A 23,378-nucleotide genomic window follows, 5' to 3' on the forward strand; every position below is an offset into this window, starting at 1 on the left:
AAATTAATGTGATATCTAGATTATTTATATTAACAATCACAGTTTACTCTTCTGAATTTTGGAAGCTTTGATTACAGTGCCTTTAAAATTTGTTCAAGAATGCTTTTATTCTGTGTAATAATAAAGGGCAGACTTATGACAGATTAAGGTCTTCCCCTTGCTGTTTGTGAGAGGTTTCTGTTAGTTTTTTAAATGTCAGCCTTGCATATGGTTGCAGGGTCATGACATAGTACTTCTGCATGCATTTTTAACTTCCAATATAAATTATATTTCTAAGCAATACTGTGAGCTATAGTTTCATAATTTTACTAGTGATGAATTGTACAGATACTACTGGACACCATCTAAAGACACATTACTTGCTCAAGTCTAATCTGCACAGCATCATTTATGGTAATCCTGCAAAATAAAACCCACAAGGCTACTGCAGCAAAAGGAACTTTCTAAATCGTTGTGCGTAATAGAGTTTAAAAAAAATTGTAAATGGAATAAATCTGATGTTACCAGATATTTGGTTTTAGTTTGGGGTTTTTTTTCATTTGTTTTTTTTAAAGTAAACAAGTATATAAGTAAATATCCTGTTCTTTAAAATCAGAGTAGAACTAATCAAGCTCCTGCAGAGGTGAAGCAGAATGAGCCTTTCTTAACTAACTTTAATTTCTTTAGTGTCATATGTCAGAAGTGAGAATTGGGTTCTTAGACTTCTGATTCCTGAAGCCAAATTGTAGTGCTGTCCTTCCTCCCTATTAGCAGAGTCATTGGACATGTTTTTTTTAATAAATGTTGATTAACTATGTGACAGTATTGAAGTATTCCAGATTGGCCTTTAATGAGGTATCAACTAAATTGACATAAATGAGTGTCCAAGTAGAAGAGGCCAGGAGACATACCACTAGTTAGAATTTTTTTTCTATGCTGTACATTGGAAGTTCTCATTTATCATCAACTGACCACATTCATAAGAAGCTTTCTTCCCATAAGAAAAAAATACAGCTTTAATTTCATGCCAGGGGCAAAATTGTGAGATTTTTGTGAACGAACGTGACAGGCATTATTGACAAATCGGAGGATCCTCTGTAGCACATTAAAAAGTAAGTGCTCATAAAATATGCAGGAATAATTGACTGAAAATTCCACAAATCATTGTCTCATCAATTTGAATGTCATTTCCCTGTCTTCAGTCTAAATGCCCACATAGCTAATTGTTGCTGCTGTATGAGTTTGACTGGGTGAATGACCGAAAGTCTTTGCTCTGAATGTTTCTGAGGAAACTTATCTCTTCTTGTTTTCAAAGAATGAATGGCCTGATTTAATGCCTGTGAATAGCATGAAACCTTGTCAATGGACTCCAGGGACAAGTATCTGTGGGAGTGTGTTAAGATAATGTACAACAAAAACGTGTAAATGTTGATGTGAATGTCATGAAGTTATTTTTATTCTTCTGAAGAATACATTTTTCTTTTTCTGTCAGATGTACTTAGTGTCATAAATACATCTTTATTCTGAAGATTTTATTTTGTGGCTGTTTCTGAGTGTGAGTAGTCAGAGAGAGAGGAGGGGGAAAAGTATGAGACTTTTATTCCAGAGAAGTGCTTTTTTTCATTTGCAGGCTTGCTTTTACTGTGGACTCTGAATACTTTTCACAGATTTTTTTACTTACACTTATTAATCTGTGATTAGAGTTCATGTAAAGGTAAGTATGTGTAATATAAACTGAAAAGAAAATACTTTTTTTGGATTCTTGTGTGGTCATTTTCTTTTTGGTGGAATATTGTCCATCATTGTATAAGTTGTCATGTCATGCTTGAGGAGCTTAAGGTGAATAATAGATTATCTTTGGGAAAAGCCTTGAAAAACAGTGTTTCCTAATAGGCTAAAGTATATGAGATCTGTGTGTTTCATCTCTTTTTGTCATATGCTTCTTCAGTGACTTTGAAGAAATTGTTTTCTGTTCCTCTGTTTCCTTATGCTTATGCAGAAATGCTCTAACTCTGTAGAACTGTGGGATTTCAGTGAAAGGTATGTGTTTCATTATTAAATAAATATTAGAGGTTCTTATAAAAATTCTTAGTATAAGAATTAGAACCCAACTGTATGAGTAGCCCTGGATATTAATTGCACATAAGGTAAAATACTTTTTACCTTATGTTCACATACTTGAGATAAAGAGTTTGGAACATATGTCTTCTTTTTGTATACCTGTGTAAGCCAGGGGAAAGCTTGAATTTAGCAGTTGCATGACAATTATAGAAGCATTATTGGAAATATGAGGCCCCTTAGTGTTCATTCATTATTTAATTGAAGGAAGAAAGGTGAGTAGTCATTTTTCTCTGCACGTAAACAGGTTGTGTCCCTGTTGCTTTGCCTCCCAACCCCCACAGCATAGCTGGAGGAAGATTATGTTCTGGCAGGAACTCTTATAGGTTTTCCCCTCGCCTCCTTGTAATTGTAGTACGTACAGGTGGAAGTAAATGCTATTCCTCGATACACTAATACAAAGGAATACGCGTTTCCTACTATATTACAGGTTATAAGTGACTCACTCGTGTGATGAGACTTGCTATGTACAGTTTAATGTATGTGCTTCTGTTCATGCTTAGACATGAGGGAATGACATTATAATTTATCTGTTAATTGCAGAATTTAAATTTCTGAAAAAGAAAGTGCCAAGGTTGGTGTATGTGCAACATCCCCGTCACTGATAGCTCATAGTATGTGATTGACACAAAATGCTGCTTATTCCACGGTGAAACTTTGAATTAATTTTTACCTAGTTTTTTTTTCCCCAGAGGAACTGTATTTTAAGGAAGTAGGTTTCTCTGCATTCCTCTGTATTCCACTAAAGCAGTATACAAATACAAGTTGATAGAAGAGGAGGATGTTCTGTGGTGAGGGAAATTTGGGTGATTGGTTTGGTTCATGTTCAGACCAGAATAGAACAGAATAGGCTATTTTTTTGGGACAAAAATTATCTAGTCAAATTGCCTGACCAATTCACAGCTGAACAAATGTTAACTTTGGTATTAAATGCATTGTCCAAGTGCCTCTTTTAAGGCACTTGACAGACATGGAGCAAAAACCACATCTGTAGGAAACCTCTTCCAGTGTTTGACCACTCTCCTGGTAAAGAAAGATTTCCCAGTGTCCAGTCTGAACATCCCGTGACAAAGCTTGAACCATTCACACATATCCTGTTACTGGATTCCAGGAAATCCTGGGACTAGACCAGCACTCCCTCTCCAAGTCTGCTCCCCAGGGAGCTGTACAGAGCAGTGAGGCCACCCCTGAGCCTCCTTCTCTCCAAACCAGACAAACCCAGAGCCCTCAGCCGCTCCTCACAGGATGTGCCTTCCAGCCCTTCCACCAGCTCTGCTGTCCTCCTCTGCCCCATTCCAGGACCTGCCCACCCTTCTCAGAGCGTGGGGCCCACCGCTGCACACAGACTCAGGGTGAGGCTGCAGCAGGGCTGAATGCAGCAGGATGATCCCAATCACAGCTGGTGATGCTGTGTCTGATGCACCCCGGGATGGGTTTGCCCTCCTGGCTGCCCGGGCACACACTGCTGGCTCACCCTGAGCTGCTCCGACCAGCACCCCCAGAATTTTTTTTTCCTGAAGTATTATTCTGTAGAGAAGAAGTGAAGAAAATCTTTCCAATGTCTGAAATGACAGTATAAAATCTCTAATATTGGTTTTAAGTTATGGAAGAGAGTGGTAACCACATGTAGAAGTTTTAAGTGAAAACAAGTAGAATTTATATTTGCTAAGACAGTTGCTCATTGTCTAAGTAACTATAATTCATTCACTTTGCTTTGGCTTACATGAAGCTTTGTGAGAGCATATTTGCTAGAATTGGGTAATGAAAACTATAGTCAGATAACCCAGATAACTGTATTTTGTCAGGTAATCTACGAGATAGGGAGTGATGCATTAGCTGGCAGATTTGGTATAGGAGAGTGGGTACAAACAATAGATTTAATCTAACGAGAATTTACCATTATTGCTAAAAGGCCTAATTTTTCTAATGTAGTTACATGGTAAGCTCTTACATGGATGGGCTTCTCACTGTCATGAAAGCTTAATGTGAAACTTAGGCTTCATTGAGACTAACAAAAATTTTGCCATTGATGTAAACACAACCAGCATTTAATCCCTTTTCTTGTAACCTGCAAAATAAGACTTAACTAATGTGGCGTTTAGACTGCTGTTATCAAAGACCCATAGACAATTGATATGTGATGTCACTGTAACTGTGAAGCAATAATTGGACTTTCTGCAAAGTGCTGTAAAAATATTTTTATGTTGGCAGATACCAGAGACAGTTCTGCCTTCTGTAGTTTGGAGGCTCGATCAGACCTAGTGTCTCTTTCCAGAGTTGCCTTTATTCTTTGCATAGTTGTTTTAGCTGCAGTTTCCTGTGTGTCATCTTTATTTACATTGTTGTCACAGAAGTGAGCTGAAAATTAGCTGGACTGTAGGAATAGGCCTGTCCAACAAACGAAATCCAAGGATATTTGAGCATTAATTTTCAATAGAGATATCCCAGCAAAAGCTTAATTCCTCAAGCACTAGAAGAGATTGCTACGTTCCAGTGATGTGTTACCAAGTAGTCTTGTATTTAGATTGCAAGACAAAATACATAAGCCTTACTGAGGAAATATATTGAAAGGAGATGTGCTTCACACACCCTTCCATCCCTCCATTTCTAGAAAATTGAAGGTGTGTGCTTGTTTGTGCTTCTGTTCACCATGGCACACATTTTCAGGATGTAAATTTTAGCTTCTGCTGTATTTTGAGGGGTACTGTAGATACCTCTGTGGTGGATCACTGATAAGAGGAAATCAATTCACATATGGAACAGCAAGTGAGGAATTAAGGGGTGAGCTAGCAGCCCCCTGTTTCTTTCAGATCTGGGTTTTGTTCTGGAAGGTCATATTGATCTGCTTAACAGCAGTGTGCGCTGGTCAAATCTGGGATTTGCCCCATTGCCTTGAAACAATTTTCAGTTTTGCGCATCCATCTGATTCCCTGTGTTCTGCTACAGATAGCTTTATGTATGTCTTGCTGGATTTTGTTCTGGCTCTGCTGACGTTGAAATTCTTTTCAACTAGGATGTTGTATGTTTTGGTATTTTGCTGAATTGCGGAGTCTTCTGCCAGAGATGTAAAGGTACCTTACTTTATTGCCGGTTTTCTCCTCTGAAATTTAACTTAAAAAAAGTACTTGTGGTGATGGAGTATTAGTAACTTCTTTGGTGTGTTCCTTGCAGGAGTGGCTTATAGTGGACTGTGATCAGATTTTTTATTCAGTTTATTCCTAAAAATCTATTATGTGGTACTTAGGAATTTTTGTGTTTGAAAGTATAGTTGATTGCCTTCTTGCCCTGTTAAGATTCATTATGGAAAGGTAACAAATAACATGTAAAATTCAGTGATATCACTCCTGCTTTTAGTGTTCCTGTGGGCATAAGATAAGAGTTAGATGGATATGCTGAAATATTATTTCTGCTTTTCCCATTAAATAGGGGTTTATTCTTTGTTTTCAAGCCTCTTGAAATGGGATAAGTTAGAGGGGAGATCTGCTGCTACAGGAAAGTTTTAAAATTAATTTTTGTGTGAGGCAAATGATATTTTTGGTGTTATAAAGCCTGATTAATGGAAATTACAGAACATGCTGAGTTGGAATGGACCCACAAAGATCATCGAGTCCAGCTCCTGGCTCTGCACAGGATACCCCAAGAGTCACACCATGTGCTGAGAGCATTGTCCAAGTGTTCTTGAACTCTGTCAGGCTGGTGCTGTCACCACTTCCCTGGGGATTCTGTTCTGTGCCCAGCCACCCTCAGGTAGAGGAATGCTTTATTGTGATCATACAGTCCTTTTGCGGGGAGAGGGAGATGTAATTTTACAGATACCTGAGAAAGGGAGATCTTGCATGATTCCCAGCAAAGCTTGCTTCCTCAGGGCATCAGGCCTTCTCTAGACCTGCAGAGTAACAGAATGCAAGTAGAAATACAATTCTTCAGTTTGCAATGATACTCAGATGAAACCTGTGCGAGAGGTTTAATACATATACTGTCCACTAAATTAGCCCTGCTGGGGACCACAGTTGCTTAAAGACGAAAACTGAGCTCTTGTCCTGTGAGACCTGATAATGTAATTCAGAAGGCAACTCTGTTAAATTATCAATTAGCAGAGTAAATAGAAGAAACAAATATAGAGCAGCAAAATAGAAGAGTTAATTACTTTCTCCTGGAGAATTCTTAGTCTAAACATTGAATAATAATGTTAGCCACCGGTTTGACAGCTATTTAGTTTGCCAGATTTCACAGGTTGCTTAGCCAATATTGATTCCTTTGTTTTGACAAAACTGTGTCCTTTGATTTTATTTCCAGGGGAAGATATAGTAGCATGCAATTTGTTTTAATTTGAAAAGTGCACATATAGACAGGCAGTTTTCTATAAGAGGTTTTTTTTTTTTCTTGTTCTAAAATATCTGTAGATGTAGGCACAAAGAGAAATAGGCGAACTTGGTTTAATGTGAAAAGTTACTAAATAAAAAATTAACACTAATCAACAGTGCTTGTAAGCACACCAGTCTAAAATGAAGATGGAAGTTATTCTCTCAATTATTCTTGACTGCTGAACTGCCAGTGGGTGTAGATTAGACTTAATACCAACCTATAAAGCAGCCTGTGAAGCTAATTTATCGACAAGTTATACTGGAAAATAAGATGACAGGAATAAATAATTTTATAGTAACAATTTTAAATTTTAATAATTGAAATTAATAATCGTTTTAAATTTTCACATAGTCTTTACTACTTCTGGGCCTTTCTGAAGTTTCTGAAAAAATTAGGGTTTTTATAATAAACTATTTAAAAAAATGTTTTGGGGGAGGCCGGTAACAGATTTACATTATGTTTGCTCTTACTTCCTATCTAAGTATATATTGAATTTTCTTCTGCTTTTGGCAAGCAGAAGGAAACTTGGCAAGGTGAAGATGAAAAATATACTTGAGAACAAGGTAAAGAAATAGATATTTTATGTAGAGAAGTAATAAATGAGAATGATCAGGATAATTGCTACTTTTTTTTTCCTCTTTGCATAAACTCAGAATATGCATTAGGTAGTAAATTTGTGACTTGATTATAATAATCTTGGACCCACTGAAGAAGTTAATACTCTTTTGTTATATTACTGTATCAACTATGCTGTATCACAATCAAATTAAATGTGATTAAGAGTCAAAATGATAGTATATATAATTACTGAAGTGCTCCTAATTGATAATATTAGTCTCCTAATATATATTAGAGTAATAAATATGCACAGAAAGACTGTCCTACTGCTTTTGTAAGTATGAAAACCCCTTAAAATAGTTTGGAATTTGGAGTTTATATTCATCTGTTTTGTTATCTTAATGGTGACCTTTTGTGCTTGGGGCCCTTGGGCCCTGACATCATAAGAGTATTTTTAAGTGTTTTCTTATTTTGTGTTTTTCTTCATAAGCTCAGATTGCTGGTAGGTAGTTTATAAGAGAGGACGAGGCAGACGAGGAGGAGTGGAAAGTAAAATGTTCATTTGGAGCATGGAGCTACTATCATTAATTCAAGGCAAAGTGAGAGCTTTATTCCTTGAATACAAGTTTTGGTTGTGTTTATTTGGAACACTGTGACATAAGGAAATATTATATCTTAATAGTACCTCAAAGATCCTTCTACTTAGAAGGCTTTATTTAAATTTAGCAGCTGAATTTAAAAGATTAAAGAGAAATAAATTCATAAAAGTTTAATTATAATTTTTGTGAACTTACTAAAGCAAGATGTGGGGACTTTGCCTCAAGATCTGGTAACAAAACTTAGTGACTAAAGTGGTATGTTTCAGACACTATCCAGAGAGCTCACTTGACAGAATAAAATTCCTTGTTAGAAATGCTGCCATTAACTTCTGAAAGGTATAACAAGTACCATCACACCAGTGGTCCCCAAGGTTCTGTGTGCTTGAAAGTATGAGGGTTTGCCTGGGGGTTCTCAGAGAAGAGGGCTAAAGACTTTTTTCTAGTCTAGAAGATACTGTAAGATGATTCACAATAAATCTGGCTTCTGAATTTGCCCTGTTGGGGAGAACCCAGTAAAAATGAGAATCAGTTTTTGATTTTTGGCAGCTAAAATGAGTCCTTACTAACTGAAAAGAATCTAAATTAACCTGAAAGAGACTTTAGGAATATATCTGTCAGTATTGTAAGTCAAATTATTAATCAAGTATTTATTGTCTGTGATTCCTGTAGCTCTTCTAATATGTTCAATGTGATACTGGGACCTGAACATTTAAGTTACCTTTGATTACTTAACAGTTTTCTATTTCTCTAATAAGCCCTATCCTATATCCTATGATGGCTTTTGAGATTAAATCTGTGTTTCTGGTATGTTTGCTTTTTAATCAGGTTATTTATAAATTCACAGTATTTATACATACACAATAGCTTTACTGTGTGTTTTCCAGTAATGCGGGAAAACAAGAGTAAGCTGTATTAATCAAATCGCTCTGTTTAGGACTAGATGCTCTAGTTGAAGTAATTCACAAAAAACTCTGGATTGGTGGTGTTCCAAAACAGAGAGCAGCAATGCCTTTAGCATTTTTGGTGATTGTAATTCTTGAAAATCTACATTCAACCCTGAGATGAATTCAGTGGATTGGAGTCTGGTACTAACAATGCCGAGGCTGTGGGTTCCATTCCCGCATGGACCATTCCCTTAAAAGTTGGACATGGTGGACAGCTCAGAGGATTCTGTGACTATGTAATAGTTGCTGTAAGGGATTCTGCTACCCTTGAATCTACAAGAGTAGTTCTTGTTCAAAGCTTCACAGAAGTGCACAACCCTTCCTCCTTCCCCCTGCTGCAAAAATCTTTACATGTTGCTCTAAATGGTTATTCAAAACGTGCACTGAAGATTATATAGTCTCGTAATCGTAGGGATCATTTGTTCCTTATTGCTGATATATTAGGATTTTTAGCAGTTTCAGAAAATTAATTGCACAGAGAAACACATATATTTGTCCTTTAATCTACTTTGGAAATGCATATAAAACTAACTCCTCTATTTTTTACCCATAAATGTATCCATGAATTGAGCATTAAACTGCAGCTAAAATTTCTCACTCTGCTTTAGAAACAGAGTGATGTTTCATTTTCATCAGAAAATTATGCAAAAGGATCAAGGCTAGGACTGATACTTCTGAGGATGGGTTGTGAATCCTAGATTGTATAGCTGGAGGTTTTTTTGGTCCAGGTCCTTCGTCTGTGCTTTCATGCTACAAGGTGAGGGTTCTGAACAGCACTGAACATCGAGCTGCTTTGTCTTGAGTGTGATTATTGCAAGTCTGTTGATGGGAGAACACTTTTCTCATCTCCAAAATATTCAGATATTTTGAGGGAGTTAGCTATCAGAAACAGTAAAAAATGCACACTCTCAGTTATCAGTATAGAGAAGAGATACACTTCTAATATATTCTTTCACTTATGATTTGTGCTGTTGTTTTTGGGGTTTTTTAGTATGTAGCAGTGCTTTAAAATAAAATTTAAAAAAAAGAATGTGTAATCCAGTTTATTTAGCTATAATAACCAGGGAGACAAAACACCTTTCTTATTGGAGAGCTGGGATCTCAGACTTCTGGAAAAAGAAGAGTGATGGCTGTGCCATTCTGCATACTGAAGTAGTAGAAACAGGTACTCAGTATATTAGATTATCCTTCTTGATTTGCTTTCCTTGGATTCTCAATTAATACTTAATCAACTCATGATTGGCCCCAAAATGCTGGAGTTTTTGTGCTTCCTCTTTTTTTGATTGTTTTTTTCCTTTTTATCTCCTTTCCTAAAAATTTTAGGAGCTGTTTTATATGGAGATTGATTTTTCAGTTATTTGGTAGGATTGATGTTGTTTGGAAACATCAAATAGGCTCATTAATTTAACCACATGTGCTAGCTCACTTCCTGGCTTCAACTTGTTCTCAAAGTCTTTCATACGTCCCTGTAGTGATAAAATTTTTGATGGCTAATTGCGTCTGGGACCTGTGTCGCTTCAGCCATGGAGATGGAGAGTTTCACAGCGTGTTTTGATACTCAGAGAAGACCAGGAACAAGATCAGTAATGTCTTGGTGCTGCACAGATCCCTTAAGAGCTCTGGCAACAGCAATAGTGGCAGATAAAAATGAGTGTAGTAAAGAACACAAGAGCAGTGGCTTTGCTTACTTGTCTTTGAACAAGTTTGGGGCAAATAATATTGTACACTAGCAATCCAACAGCTTAACCTCAATTAAATTTTTCTTTTTTTTTTCCTGGACAGGATCCAAACTTAAATGATAGTTGTGATTCAATAGGATTTAATTAATTATTTATTTATTTATTTATTTATCATAGTAATTAAACTAGCTTATTAATTATCTTCAAATTTTTATCTGGCTGAGAATAGTAATTAAACTAGGTTATTAATTATCTTCAAATTTTTATCTGGCTGAGATTAGCATGCTATACAAATCCTGTGTTTCTAAGGGTTAGCTGTATAAAGCAAGCTTGGTTTGCAGGGCTGCTATGGAGGTTCTGGTTTGTTTTTTTTGGTTTATAGCTCGCAAAGATACATATTCATTCATTTCTGTGGCATCTATGAGTGTCTGAATTTGTCTTCAAGTACGCAGCAATTCATTTCTGGTAATTGCCACCACATTCTGTTAATTGCCACTTGTCTTTACAGTTTTGACAGAAGGAACAATGATTGAAAGGCTGCAAGAGTTCATAGGCTAGGTCTCCTAGCCTATGAGACATTGCTTTCAGAGAGATTTAAAGGTTGCTGTACTGCCTGCTGTGCTATTCTCTGTGCTTCTGTCAAAGAAAAATATAATAGTAGAGCAGAAAAAATGGTATGCTGTTTTTTGTTATCTTTTACTGGTGCAGTTTGGTTAGATTTTAATGTTCTGGCTTGGTGATAGTGCTTATCCTGCAAAGACCAGTTTTTTAGAGTGAAGTGTGCCATAGGATGTAGATAATTTGTGGTACAGCTTCCATTCAGAACTGGGTTATATGTAAAGCTGCATATGGTTATATTTTTTTCCCCTCTCCATGTATGGTATGCAGGAGGAAACAGACCTGGAATATTAAATTTGTTAGTTTCTCTTAAGGAAAATACTCTTTTTTTTCACATAAATCTAATGATCGATTACAAATACAGAAATTACAATGATCGAAGGCCTTCTAGTGCCTTTTGTTTTGATTGAGCTTATTTTTAATACTTTCATTTGTCTTGGAACAGGCATTTTTAGTTTTTCATCATGCGTAGCATTTGAAACAAATGCATGCTCAAATTATTCTAAAATTTTGAGTGAAATATTGATGATGACAAAGTTGGATAAGAAAAGGCTTAAACAAATCTGGGTGTTACATTTATTCTAGGATAATTTACTGATTACTGTGCCCCCTTTGCTACTTTGTTATGATGGGGTTATTAGTTTAACTTCTTAATATTGCAAATAAAATTATCAGCCTTATGAGATGTAAACAGACACTCCCTACACCCCATTCTAGTGTGCTTACAAAAAAGGTGGCAGAAATCTTCTCTTTGTATATTTGTTCTTGGTTTGAAGCCAGTGTTCAGTGCTGCCTGATGTGGAGTTAAAATCTTTTTTTCAGGATTGTGGAATGGCTCAGGACACTACAGTGCCCAAACTGAACTTTGAGTATTGGTTGGATAAAGCTATTGAATGGGGTCAAGCCACTACTTTGGAATCCCAGAAAGATGTGTGCCTTCACTTGCCCCAGCTCCAGGAATTTCTACATCAGCTTTGTGAAACAATAAAACATTTGGTAAGTGACTTTAGAAGGAAGAGTGACCTCTTTTGAAGAGGTCCTCTGAAACAATCTGTACCGTGTTTTGAGCAAACCAGAAGGTAACAGTAGCAAAAAGGTTTGTCTTGTTGATCTAAGATGCTGCTGGATCAGAGGGGCAAACTGAAGAAACAGTCACAGGTAATGCAAACAGGAGTGTGCTTCCTGTTTCCCTGATTTATTGTGAAAGGGGCTTTTTCTTCTTGATAGGCTGATGTCTCGTGAGGTTTCCCATCCAATGCTCTAGCCCCTTAAAAAAACTCTTTAAGTAAAGAAGAATTTGATTCTGGTTGTCAGGTCATAAATTGGGTGACCTGAAGGCCTTAACATGCAAAAACTGACTGATCCTTTAAATCTTAGAGGGTCTGCTGTCATGTTAACCCCAGTGTTATGGCACACACAGTGAATTCTAGCAGCATGGTCAGATCACTGGCATAAGCTGCCGCCTGTTCTATTTATTGATTTAATTATTGTCTGCACTCACTTAAGTAAAAGTAGTTGTTCGTGTTTAGTTGATAGTATCTTTTTCTCAGCATCACTTTTTCAGTGTATATATTCACTATAATTAGCCTTAGAAGTACTGCATTATGGCATAAGACTTGCTTCTTATGGAAGTTCTTTTTTTTAAATATTCTTATCTGGAGACTGACTGCAGAGTGAGGTTTGTTTCTGGACTGACTTTAAATGTTAATATTTAAGTAAAAGGTTTTGTGGGAGTGGCGTTTCTTCCCATATTTTTCCTTAAGAGAGAAAGAGAATGTTGCTACTTCATGTAATCCAAGGCATGGCCTGAAATGGACTTTGCGACTATGGCCGCAGAAAGTCTTGGTCTAGCCCCAAACATGAGACAATCTGTAGAATTTACTGTAGTAGCAGGAGATGCTTATCATCCCTGCTACTTACTTGCACGTTATCACAGCACTATTTTTCAAAGCCTTCATTTATTAGATAGTAAAGCTACAAAAATGGAAAAATAAGACTGATGACACAGGACTGTCGTTGTCTATTACTTCCATAGTGAAACAGCTTTCTGTTTGGTTAGAACTTAAATGTCAGTTTGTTACTGGCTAGGAAGGAAATTAATTGGCTTATTAAGGAAGTTAATTTAAAGAACGCAAACAAAAGTTATGAAGATAGTTTTATGCCACAGTATATACTAGTTTCTTCAGAAGCTGTGAGACAGTGTATTGTAAGAATGGCAATCAAAAAAAAAGTGTGTTAATTAGGCTTTTACTACAATGAAATCATATACTTGCTAGTTACTAATACTGATCTGCTTGCTGGGTGTGAGACAAATGAGCAAATTTTCTAACATAGTTAAGTATTAGGTAAGAAAATCATCTAAGTTTTTACTTGAATGATGATGTAGAAAATCTACATACCTGCAGGTGTTTTGCTTTCAGAGCATTTCACAGTGTAATAATTGGGATTGTAATTTACAACAACATGTATCATTTGTGGTTCTTTTAACCTAATTTTGATGTGCAATATATTTTCTATCTTTTTGTTTGTATTTTAGCAGGGTCCCACTGTAGCAATCCAGCAATTCCCTTTAATTGGACAGCTTCTAGGAAGGCTCTGTTGGAATCCTTTTGTTATAGGATATGGTAAGAATGTGTTAAGATATATCTGTAGCAGTTCCATAAACTTTATTTTGTAGAAATTAGGAAAAAATGAGTTGTTATATGCTATGATTTTTTTCCATGCAAACACAGCATTCTTTTTTACTGAAGTAAAATTTAAGGCCATCCAGTAAAATACATTAAAATATCTATTATTTAAAATGCATGGGCTTCAGAAATGTTAAATTCACTTTTGGATCTAATTAATTTCATGATTTAGTTACAGAATCTTGCTTGGGACCAGTAGGTTTTAAACCCAGTGAGTGTTTATGTGCATCACGATTTCTATTCTCATTTTTTGTTGTATTGATTACATTTTGCTGGAGTCTCAATATGTACAAAATCTAGTGCTTTAAATTACTTTCAACAAAAGTTTCTTTCAGTGTGTATCAGAATAAACATGTATGCTAAGATAGAAGAAATAACATTTCTGATAGGTGTGTTTTGTAATTAGTCTATGTTATGATTGTCTTTGTTTTTATTGAATCTTTACAATGTATTCTCCCCATCTCTCCATCCTTAACAAGTGAAAATGCACATAGAATCTGAATTAAAACAGTAAAGTAGTGACATAGGAAAAAGGCGTGTGGAAAAATGAATGCCACCATGAATGAGCACCACCATGCTCTTACAGGTGGTGAATATGTGTGTGGGTGACAATATAGAAGGAAAAAAAAATTTGGCACAGGAAAACTGTTGGGAGGGAGGAGACACTCCTTGTGCTGTCTCAACAGTTCTGATGCATTTTTCAGGAACTGAGACATTAAAATTTTGATAAATTACTTGGGAGCTCATTTAAGCAGAAAAAGTGGTTCTGAGCTTCCCTGTGAGCCCCTTAAAATAACTTTTTGTCACTCTTGCTCTTATTACCACTACAAATAAAAAAGGGAAAGAAGAGAAAAATAAATAACATCATGTCTCCTGCTTTATGCTTCCTTTTGGGGAAATACAGAAAAGAGCAAATTTTTTTCAACTAGAAGAGCTTTTTAAGTCAAGCAGAGAATACATCTTTTGTTTTGGCTTTGTCTTCTAGACAGCTCCAAGCACAGACAAAATGAACTTGTCTGTAAAACACATAATAGATGTGTAGAATGTCAGCATGTCACCTCTGAAAGCAAAATTTGGGAAGGAATCATAGCTTTAGACATAGACCACTTTTGCAGAGCAACAAATGTGTGGTTTTTGAAAAGAACTTCCATACTTTACAGATGTATTTTTACTATGGAGAGGTTTCCCTTCTTATCATAGTTTTTGAGTACATTGGTAACCATTGATGTTTACACGCTTTGCTTCTAAGTTTTTGTTTGGAATAAGCAAGTCTTTTGATGGTCAGTTTTTCTGAGCTGACAGTATATTGTGGTACAGAAAGTAGCTTCACCTATATTTCTCACCAGAGTTGAAAGCCATCTGTGTCTGCTTTTGGCTCCTTTTCAAAAAAATCCGAGCAATACAATCTTGGTTTCCTCTACTTCTTTCCTCTTTTTTGTGTTCCTTCAGCATTTTCTGAGGCTGCAAAAGCACTTCTTCTGCAATTTGGTCATTACCTCTGAAGTTTGCTTGACAATGAAGTCTTACGACAGGTTTTTTTTTTCCAAGTAGTGAGCAAGCCAGAGAGCTTTATTTGCTCAGAATGAAATCCTTCACTTTAATGCTTAAAGATTTTCTGACATCAATAGACCTGAAGATGTCTGCTTATACATTCACACCACTTCCTCTTCTTAGAGCCACCTGAGCACTCTTTGTACTGGTGGCATTTTAGATTCAGCAGTTTTTCATTTTGTTTGGCACTGGTTTGGAAGATATTCTTTAAGATAGTGCTGGCTATAGCAGATGCTGACTCTCAAGTGGGTTTCATATAATCTCTCATTTGGATAAATAACTCATTCAGGCATGTGTCGAGACCAGGCCACCCTCACAGAAGAAGGAGCTAATTTTGTTCAATTCAGTCTTTCATACTAAAAAATGGAGCAGGAAAAACATTATACTTTTGCATCATGTCCAAACCACAATACCTATCACCTTAGACGAATATCTGTTGGTGCTGGAAGCTGACATGGCTGACCACTCAGTGCAGGAAGCATAGTCTCTGAGGGAAAATAATCTCCTCATAAAAACTCCTGAGGAGGAGGTGACCAAGTTAGCCTTATTTAGAATGTTAATGTGAGGGAAGCACAACTGAAGAAAATCTCATGACTGTACTTGTGGTCCTGAACCACAAGGGATACAGGAGGAATTCAGCTTTGGTTAGGAATTCCAGTGGTGGGTTTTTTTCCTGTTTGGAGTTTTTTGGTGGTAGTTTTTTTTGTTCTGTTTTTTTTTTTTTTTTTTTAGTTTTTTTGTTTGTTCGTTTGTTTGTTTGTTTTTGTGGGCTGTGTTATTATCTTCTCAGTAGAAGCCTTCTGGCTTGAGTTTCGAGCCCAAATGTCTCAAATCCCAAACTAATACTATAAATGGGAGGTTTCTTGGTGGCTCTGTATGTCAGTATATGTGTGTGAGCATGCAAGCTTGGGAATGGACTCATTTCAACAGAAAGTTCACTTTTAGCTAGTCCACGTTTTGTGATATGTTTCAATAAAATTTTACAACAAACTCTAAAAAATAATATTTCTGGTTGAAAGATTAAGGTTTTCTTTCTTCTGGCTGGCTGCAGGGTATTTATAAAGTGAATGTGCTTGGGATGATTGAGACTACATTGTGTTATGAGAAAAACATACCTTTTTGTTCTTTGTCTCTTTTTTAAAATAGCTGTTTTGTTGTGTGATTGGTAGGAAAGAAGTACAAAATTATCATAAAGGTTTGGACTTTTGATTGGTTGGTTGGTTTGAGGTGTTTCAGTTCTTTTGTTTGTTTGCTTGTTTGTTTCTTTGGAGTTCTTTTCCCTTTTTTTGGTTGGTGGTTTTTCTTTTTTATTTTTTCCTTTTTTTTTTCCAAAGCAGCTTCCAAGCTATCTAAAATTTCCTACAGAAATTTTTTATTCCTTTTGTTGGAATACAGCATTAACCTCCCTAAAAGAGTCCTGTAGATAGATGGTAGATTACCTTTTTGAGCTGGAATATCCACCTTTGAATTTTTAATTTTATTTCTGTGGATGTATTAATTGATTGGTTGGGTATTAGGCAGCCTTTCATGCCATAGTGAGATCAAATGCCTTTGTTTGTACCCTGATAATGCTTTTCAGTGTGTGTCATCATGATAGGTTTTCCATTGAGATCACAGTTGCTGGAAAACTGGGAGGAAAAAATCCACCACTAGAGTTTTGATGGCTCTGTGTTTCGTCTTTTGATAGGATTATATTTTGCAGCTGCTGTAATTATTTTAAGATCTGTTCTAATCTTCCCATCTTTCATCCCCTGTTCCAGGGCAGCTGTGAAAACAGTGAACCAAGAGTTTCCCTCAGAGTGTGTCATGGGGTATATCAGCAAGAGGGTTGTATAGGCCCTTTTCCTGTTTTTCACAGACCTATGGGAGGCTACCTCAGTTTTGGTCAAAAAGTAACTTTTTGAACTAGTAAAATCTGAAGTTGTACCAGTTCCTTATTTTTTGGAAACTTTTGACTTGTCTATGAGCCCAGCATAGGATGGTTTCACTGGGGATGTAGTTTGAATCTATCTATGTTAATCTGTGTAAATTTATTATGCTGGCAAAGTGTACCAACTCAGTTTATCTAGGCTTTGTTTTCATCATTTTAGCTTTCATCATACTGATTTGCATTTCTGAGTGGCAGCAATACATGCAAAGTATTTTATAGTATGCAGCAAGTCATCACATGTAACAAGAAATCTTCTCATCCAGAAATCTCTTCAAGCAATTACATGTATTTTCTTCACCCTTTTCCTTAATTTTTTTAAGTTAAAAGAAAACCAGAATTTAAATAAAATGATTTATTGATGTATTGTAGACATACACGATAAAGTGTATGAGTCAAAAGAAGAAATACTTGAACTATGTGTATGTTGTTTGAGATAAGAGGTTTGGAGTTGATGTCTTCTTCCCTTTTTCTGTGTAATTTATATAATTGAAGGATATGTCAAAAGCCAGACTTCGTAATTAGGCAATATTTAGTATTAGTAATTAATAATGTTTAAAATCTTTATTTTCCAAGAAGGAATTTGCTGTGATTTAGTCATTTAAGTAAATAAACCACTCATTATTTTTTCCTCCCAGATAATGTCATAGTAGACTTTAGATGAAAAGTCCTTCTGAAGGAGATAGTTGTCTGTTAGTGCTGATGTCTGAATGCCACTTGGATATAATCAGAGTTTAAGAACTTTAGGTGAACAGTATGCAAGATGTGTCCTTTACTGCAGAATTACAAAACACAGGAGATTATTGGCCTTTTAAAGATCCATATTAAAACAAGTCCCCAGACACACAATGGCAGAGTACCCTGAACTGTGGTGGGTTAAGAGTGTATGCTTGAGAAACCATTCCTGTTGCAGAGATGTTACTCAGTGGGAGGTCAGTAATGGCCTCCAGGTTTGTTGGACATTTATTGAACAATACTGGTTTAAATCACTGTTAACGTCTCTGGTCACCTGGTAAAAATACGGGCATTACTTAATGGACCTTTTATTTTTTCCTCAGGCTTTCTCAACAAAACACTTCTAAATAATACTTTTTATTGCATCCTGAATAACAAATACACAGAAAACAAAAGAATTTACTTGTTCAGCTTGATAATCAAATTGTCTCATAATATAATTTCTAAAACTGATAGTATCACTTATTTGTATTATTTATAACAAGAAGCTTATTGGTTACTAAGTGAACATTATATCTGAAGTACATCCAGTTTTCAGAATTTTCATTTCAATCACATTAAATTCACTATAGAACATCTCAATATATGCCAAAGAACATTAGGGGAAAAACCCACCAAAGCCTATTGAAAACAAAGTTGTGAGAAATAATTATGAGTTAAATGGCTCTTCAGCTGCTTACTTCAGGTAATCAACTCCACCATAATATCTGTTCCTCTGAGCAGTGAGAGTTGTGCTCATTTGATAGTAGATTCTTAAAGAAGTGAACTTGTTTGAAACAGTGGGTTAGAATTAAGTAAAACCCAATCTGATCCTTAACAGAAAATCAGAATAGGATTTTTTTGCATCATCATTTATCTATTCTGCTGTCTGCAGAAATGTCATGTTCCTGAGGCATGGAGACTCTTTCTGTATTTTTACAGAAAATTTGGCAATTTATATTCTAGTTATGAATGATTTCATACTTCACAAACTAGTTTTTCGTAACTGAGCATACTTGAGTTTTGTAAGCTTTAGACACAATGTAATAAACTATTTTACTACTGTAGACTATTGTCTATTATTAATAATATTTTTTACTGAGGTGAAAGATCCTTGAAGGTAGCTTCAGGTATTATTTATGTGAATGAATTACTAGGTCCTGCAAGTTTCTTAATATCATCTAACTATTGTGTAGATTCTGAAGACTTTGGTACCTTTTAAACTGCTATTGAAGAAAATGATTACACAAGATATATATAGTGATTAAAGTTAAGTGTGTGGTATGAATCTGGTAGAATAGAAGCAGCATGAGTTGAGGCTGATATTTAGGGCCTCAGTTTTGTGGATGAATAGGGGTTGTTGTGTGTGATTCTGTCTGTGTTTTGTTTGGGTTTTTCTTTTCCCTCTAAGTATATCTTTATTTGTTTTTTTCCCTGCAGATGAAAGCCAGAAGATTCTGATGTGGTGCTTATGCTGTCTGTACAGCAGTGAACCACAGAATGCTGTGGAACTGAAGGCCAACAGCTGGGTACGGGTAAGTGAATGAATCCTTCCCAGGACTGCTTTAAATTAAATGGAGATTTAAAGGTGATACATCTATAGCATAGACACACTGTCATTCTGTCATTTAAGAAACTGCTCCAAACACAGTTTGCACACATATTGTGTTGAAGAATGTATGATTCTAATTATAACTCAGTCAGTGTTAGTTTTGTTTTAAATTTTAAAAGGATGAGGTATTTTACATTTTATAGTTTTGATGCTCTTAACCTCCTAGATTCACCAGGTCTAGTATCCTTGAATAATGAGCAGCAACCTCAAATCAGAAGGGAAGCAGGTGTTGGTGTTAAAAATGAAAGAACTTTTCAGTTAGGATAAAATAAACAACCTAGAAAAATGTCATGGTTTGTAGAAAGCAAGTTATATTTGTTCTGTATTTTTTATTCTTTTTTGGCTTTGTTTAATCTCCTCTCTATGAAGAATTTAATTATATCTGAACTTACTTCAAGAACAGTCAGAGAGGGAAGAGGCAGTGCTTGTGTGTGGATTTATATTTAGTGACTTAACAAATAATGAATATATAACTTTAGTCCCAAAATTAGGGTTTTGCATGGCACATCTGTTCATATTTTACATATTTCCACACTGAATTAACAAAGCATATCAGCATATAAATAGGTTGCAGCATATTGATACATAATATTTTACATTGCTGACTAATTTAAGGGTGCAGTTCTGTTACGTCCTTCCTTTTTCCATGGCTCCATATAAAAATATGGTAGAAAATATAAAGGAAATTGTTAATATGTTTTTTTAAAATTTTTTAGTCCCCACAACTTGTGAGAATGTAGCAGCCTCATCAATATTTATGTACAGCTCTACTAAAGCTGAAGATATGTCTAGATTTCTGTAGGTAGATAATTTCTTACTTACTAGTTAATTCCGTATGTCACATTATCCAGGTATACATGTAATACTAGGATGTACAAGTTACTATAAAATAATTGGTGATGATGACGATGCACATTTTTATGTTAGTAAACAGCTATTGTTGATGTAGAAGCAGTTGTCTTAGAAATATGTTCTCACAGTCTTTTGGGTAGCCTTGGGTGCCTGTGTTTAGTGGGTTGTACCACTTACCATGAAAAATTGAACAATTTAGTACTGAGTAAAATCACCATTATTCTTTTCCTGTCTTTAATGTTTTTCAGGAGGCTTTTACTGAACTTAGCATACTTTTAATTCAAAGTGTGGCAATGCTTGAATACCAAAGTAAAATGACACAAAAAAACCACCCTCTGCCTTTTCAAATGTAATCTTGCTGATTCCTTGTATTCTTTGTAATGGAACAGGAGAGGCACAGTACTATGAAGTTAGTTACTAAACAGAGCAAAATTTGTCCATTTTGCTTTTTAGTAGCATAGCATATTAATGATGCATGTAAATAACATGTGCATTGATGATGTGAGGAAGAGTTGTACCCAGTCTACTACAGACAGCAAAAAAACCCTCAATTGTCTTAATCTACAACATCTGACTCATCTGAATCATCTGATTCATGTAGCTGAATTGATGCTGATATAAGAAAAAGTATCAGGAACAAACAAGCTGCAAATGAATGGAGGTGGGGCTGCTGCTTTTTTCTTATACTGGAACTAACATGTCAAGTATTTGATTCAAAGTGCCCTGTAATCTGCAGAAATTTTTCCACCTACTCTGTTTCAATCACCTGTAATAGCCACTGTGACTTGATGGGTCAAGAGTTAACCGAAAGGTTAGGGAAAGAGGGCATGGAGGAATTCAAAACACAAACATCTTACTTGCTATTTTTATCATTCAGCACTTACCTGGTTGCCTAAAAGTGAATGTAGCACAACATGAGAATAAGTAGCTGGGATTAAAAGAAAGGGTATTATTAAATTGTTTTCTATAATGAGTAGAATTTCTTTTCAGTTTCTTACTGCCCAGTGGGCATCATCAGAAAACCTTTTGAAGAAAGTGGTTTTATTTCCCTTTCCTGATCATCCCTGTCATTCCAGTCACAAGCAATTGTGGTAAAATAAGGACTATTGTGCTTGTTTTTACAGAACAACCTAAATTAAATGTTTTGCTACTCTTGAGGGTCTTCTTTTGCCATCTATGATAATGATTTATATTTAAAAAACAAACAAAATGCAAAGTTGTATCTGATTAGAAAATTACATTATTTGGTCAAGTTAGTGTTGAATCTCTTCTTCCCTTTGCTTTAATAGCTATGTACATTAACAATGAAATTACAGGTTGCTTTTTTTGTTGATGGCAGGCATGAGTTCCTGGGGGGGTACTGAGGCCATTCAGTGCATCTTTAGCTAAGTTCACTGATAGGCGGGCTGATCTCAATACTTTTCTTTTTAGCTACTAAATTGCATTTTGAAAGTTGCAAAAAATGTATTTAATGTTGAATGTATTTAATGCTAGGTTACTTTTTAACTTTCCTGCCATTTTCATAGAGAGGCTGTGTTGTTTGAAGGGTAGCTTTACCCACTTGAAATGCATATATTTCTGAAACTAAGAGTGTGCAGGTTGTTAAGTTCTTTAAAAGAATAAAACGTGAAAAGAAATTTAGTGACATTTAATTAAAGTGTGCAGTGTAGGCTGTTTTTAAGATTAGATGCTACTTAAGATGGTAGATATTTTTTGTTTTGTTTACGACTCTGAGCCTTAGTGTTGGAATCCAGGTTACATAGGTCTTTTGTAAAGCTGAGCACAGCACAGGAAGCCAAGATACATGCTGCCACGGACTTCTCACTAATAAAAACAATCATGATCTGGTGAAACCAGTCTCTAAGAAAGTTACTTAGTTTCTCCAGCTGGCCTTCTCTGAGCAGAGATTTTTTGGAGCTGTGAAGTACGTATGGTTTTAGGATAGACTTCTCTGTGATGTGGCTAGAACAGCTTCTTTTCACTGCACATTACTCTTGCAATCACTTTGCTGCACGTGAGAGCTTTTTTGAAGCAGGTTTCCTTTTTATTAACTTGGCCACACCCTCTTCTGTGCTCTCAGTTTGTGAGCTATGTTTATGAACTATGTCTCTGAAATTTATTCCCAATACTGCTTTTAGTGTATTCTGTTGGAAGGCCGTACATACTTACGAGAGTGTTGCAGCCCGTCTCTTTTCACATGAGGTAAAACAGAAAGTTAATATCCTTTTTAAAATTTTTGTCTTCTTGTTTTTCTTTTTTTTTCAGATTTACTTTTTTAGTGCTTTACTGTCCCTCAAATGAATAAAAAGGAGCAAGACAGTATATACATAATAGTGTAAACATAGGAGTGGAAAACCTTTAAGGTTTGCCCTATGTTTTTAGAGGTGTTTTTTTTTGACATCGCCAAATTTTCTGTTCTGAAAATGTGTAGTTCTTTTGCAAATCTTTATCTTATGCATGGCCATACCTATCCCCATCTTTCTTACAAGCCCCCTTTAAATACTGGTAGGCTGCAGTAAGGTCTTAAGACCTTAAGACAATTGTATTTTGTTATTTGTGTGTTTTGTGGGTAGAAGCTTATATTGTAGGATATATGGCGTACATGTATTTGCTAAAATACAGTATGCTGAATATGTGAGGCAAAGTTCGAAACTGGACCCTGTTGTTTGTAGAACATAGTAATGACAACATTGTTGCCTGTTGTGGCAGCTGTTTACAACTTAGAAACAGTGGTGTGTATTTTTGTGTACCAGTAGATGGCGCTCTTCCTATTACATATAGGTACATATCTATTCATTTTGTATTAATATGTACACAGTTTTCTGTTTCACAGCATGCTAATAAATATACTTCCAAGGAAAACTGAACAGTTATTTTAATAGTAGTCTCAAGTTTAGAAGCCAGCTTCTCTGCTGCTCTTATTGTGTGGCATTGTTTCGACTCTTTAGTTTCTAACGTTGGTTGCAGTAATGAGAATTCTGTGTTAAGAGTCCTGAAATTTTTGGCAAAAGTTCAGGATCCTCACTGATAGGAAAATTAATTTCATTATCTTTGCTGTATTCACAGTGCATTCAGTTGAACTGACTTTTTTATTTTTCTGCTGATAATTTTTCCACAGATATGGAAGAATTCTATCTGTGTTTTCACTTGTTTTGATAGTGATTGATTCTTGATG

The 23,378-nt window shown here is 35.7% G+C and overlaps 1 protein-coding gene across 5 annotated transcripts in view; it reads left to right on the top strand.

Annotated features, from left to right (window-relative positions):
* FANCC (FA complementation group C) overlaps positions 1 to 23,378 on the top strand; it is a 77,551-nt gene that overhangs the window by 3,259 nt on the left and 50,914 nt on the right. The window contains exons 1-4 of one of the 5 annotated variants that reach the window (XM_039729745.1): positions 1,674 to 1,693; positions 11,683 to 11,856; positions 13,397 to 13,484; positions 19,180 to 19,274. In XM_039729745.1, coding sequence (XP_039585679.1) covers positions 11,692 to 11,856; positions 13,397 to 13,484; positions 19,180 to 19,274 — 348 coding nt within the window. In that variant the 5' untranslated portion in view covers positions 1,674 to 1,693; positions 11,683 to 11,691. Of the gene's footprint in view, positions 1 to 1,673; positions 1,694 to 10,787; positions 10,917 to 11,682; positions 11,857 to 13,396; positions 13,485 to 19,179; positions 19,275 to 23,378 lie in introns of those variants that run through there. The other 4 variants (XM_039729746.1, XM_039729743.1, XM_039729742.1 and 1 more) reach the window with 4 other exon arrangements.

The sequence above is a fragment of the Passer montanus genome, unplaced genomic scaffold, assembly GCF_014805655.1.
Source record: "Passer montanus isolate IOZ18808 unplaced genomic scaffold, ASM1480565v1 scaffold7, whole genome shotgun sequence".
Taxonomy (NCBI): domain Eukaryota; kingdom Metazoa; phylum Chordata; class Aves; order Passeriformes; family Passeridae; genus Passer; species Passer montanus.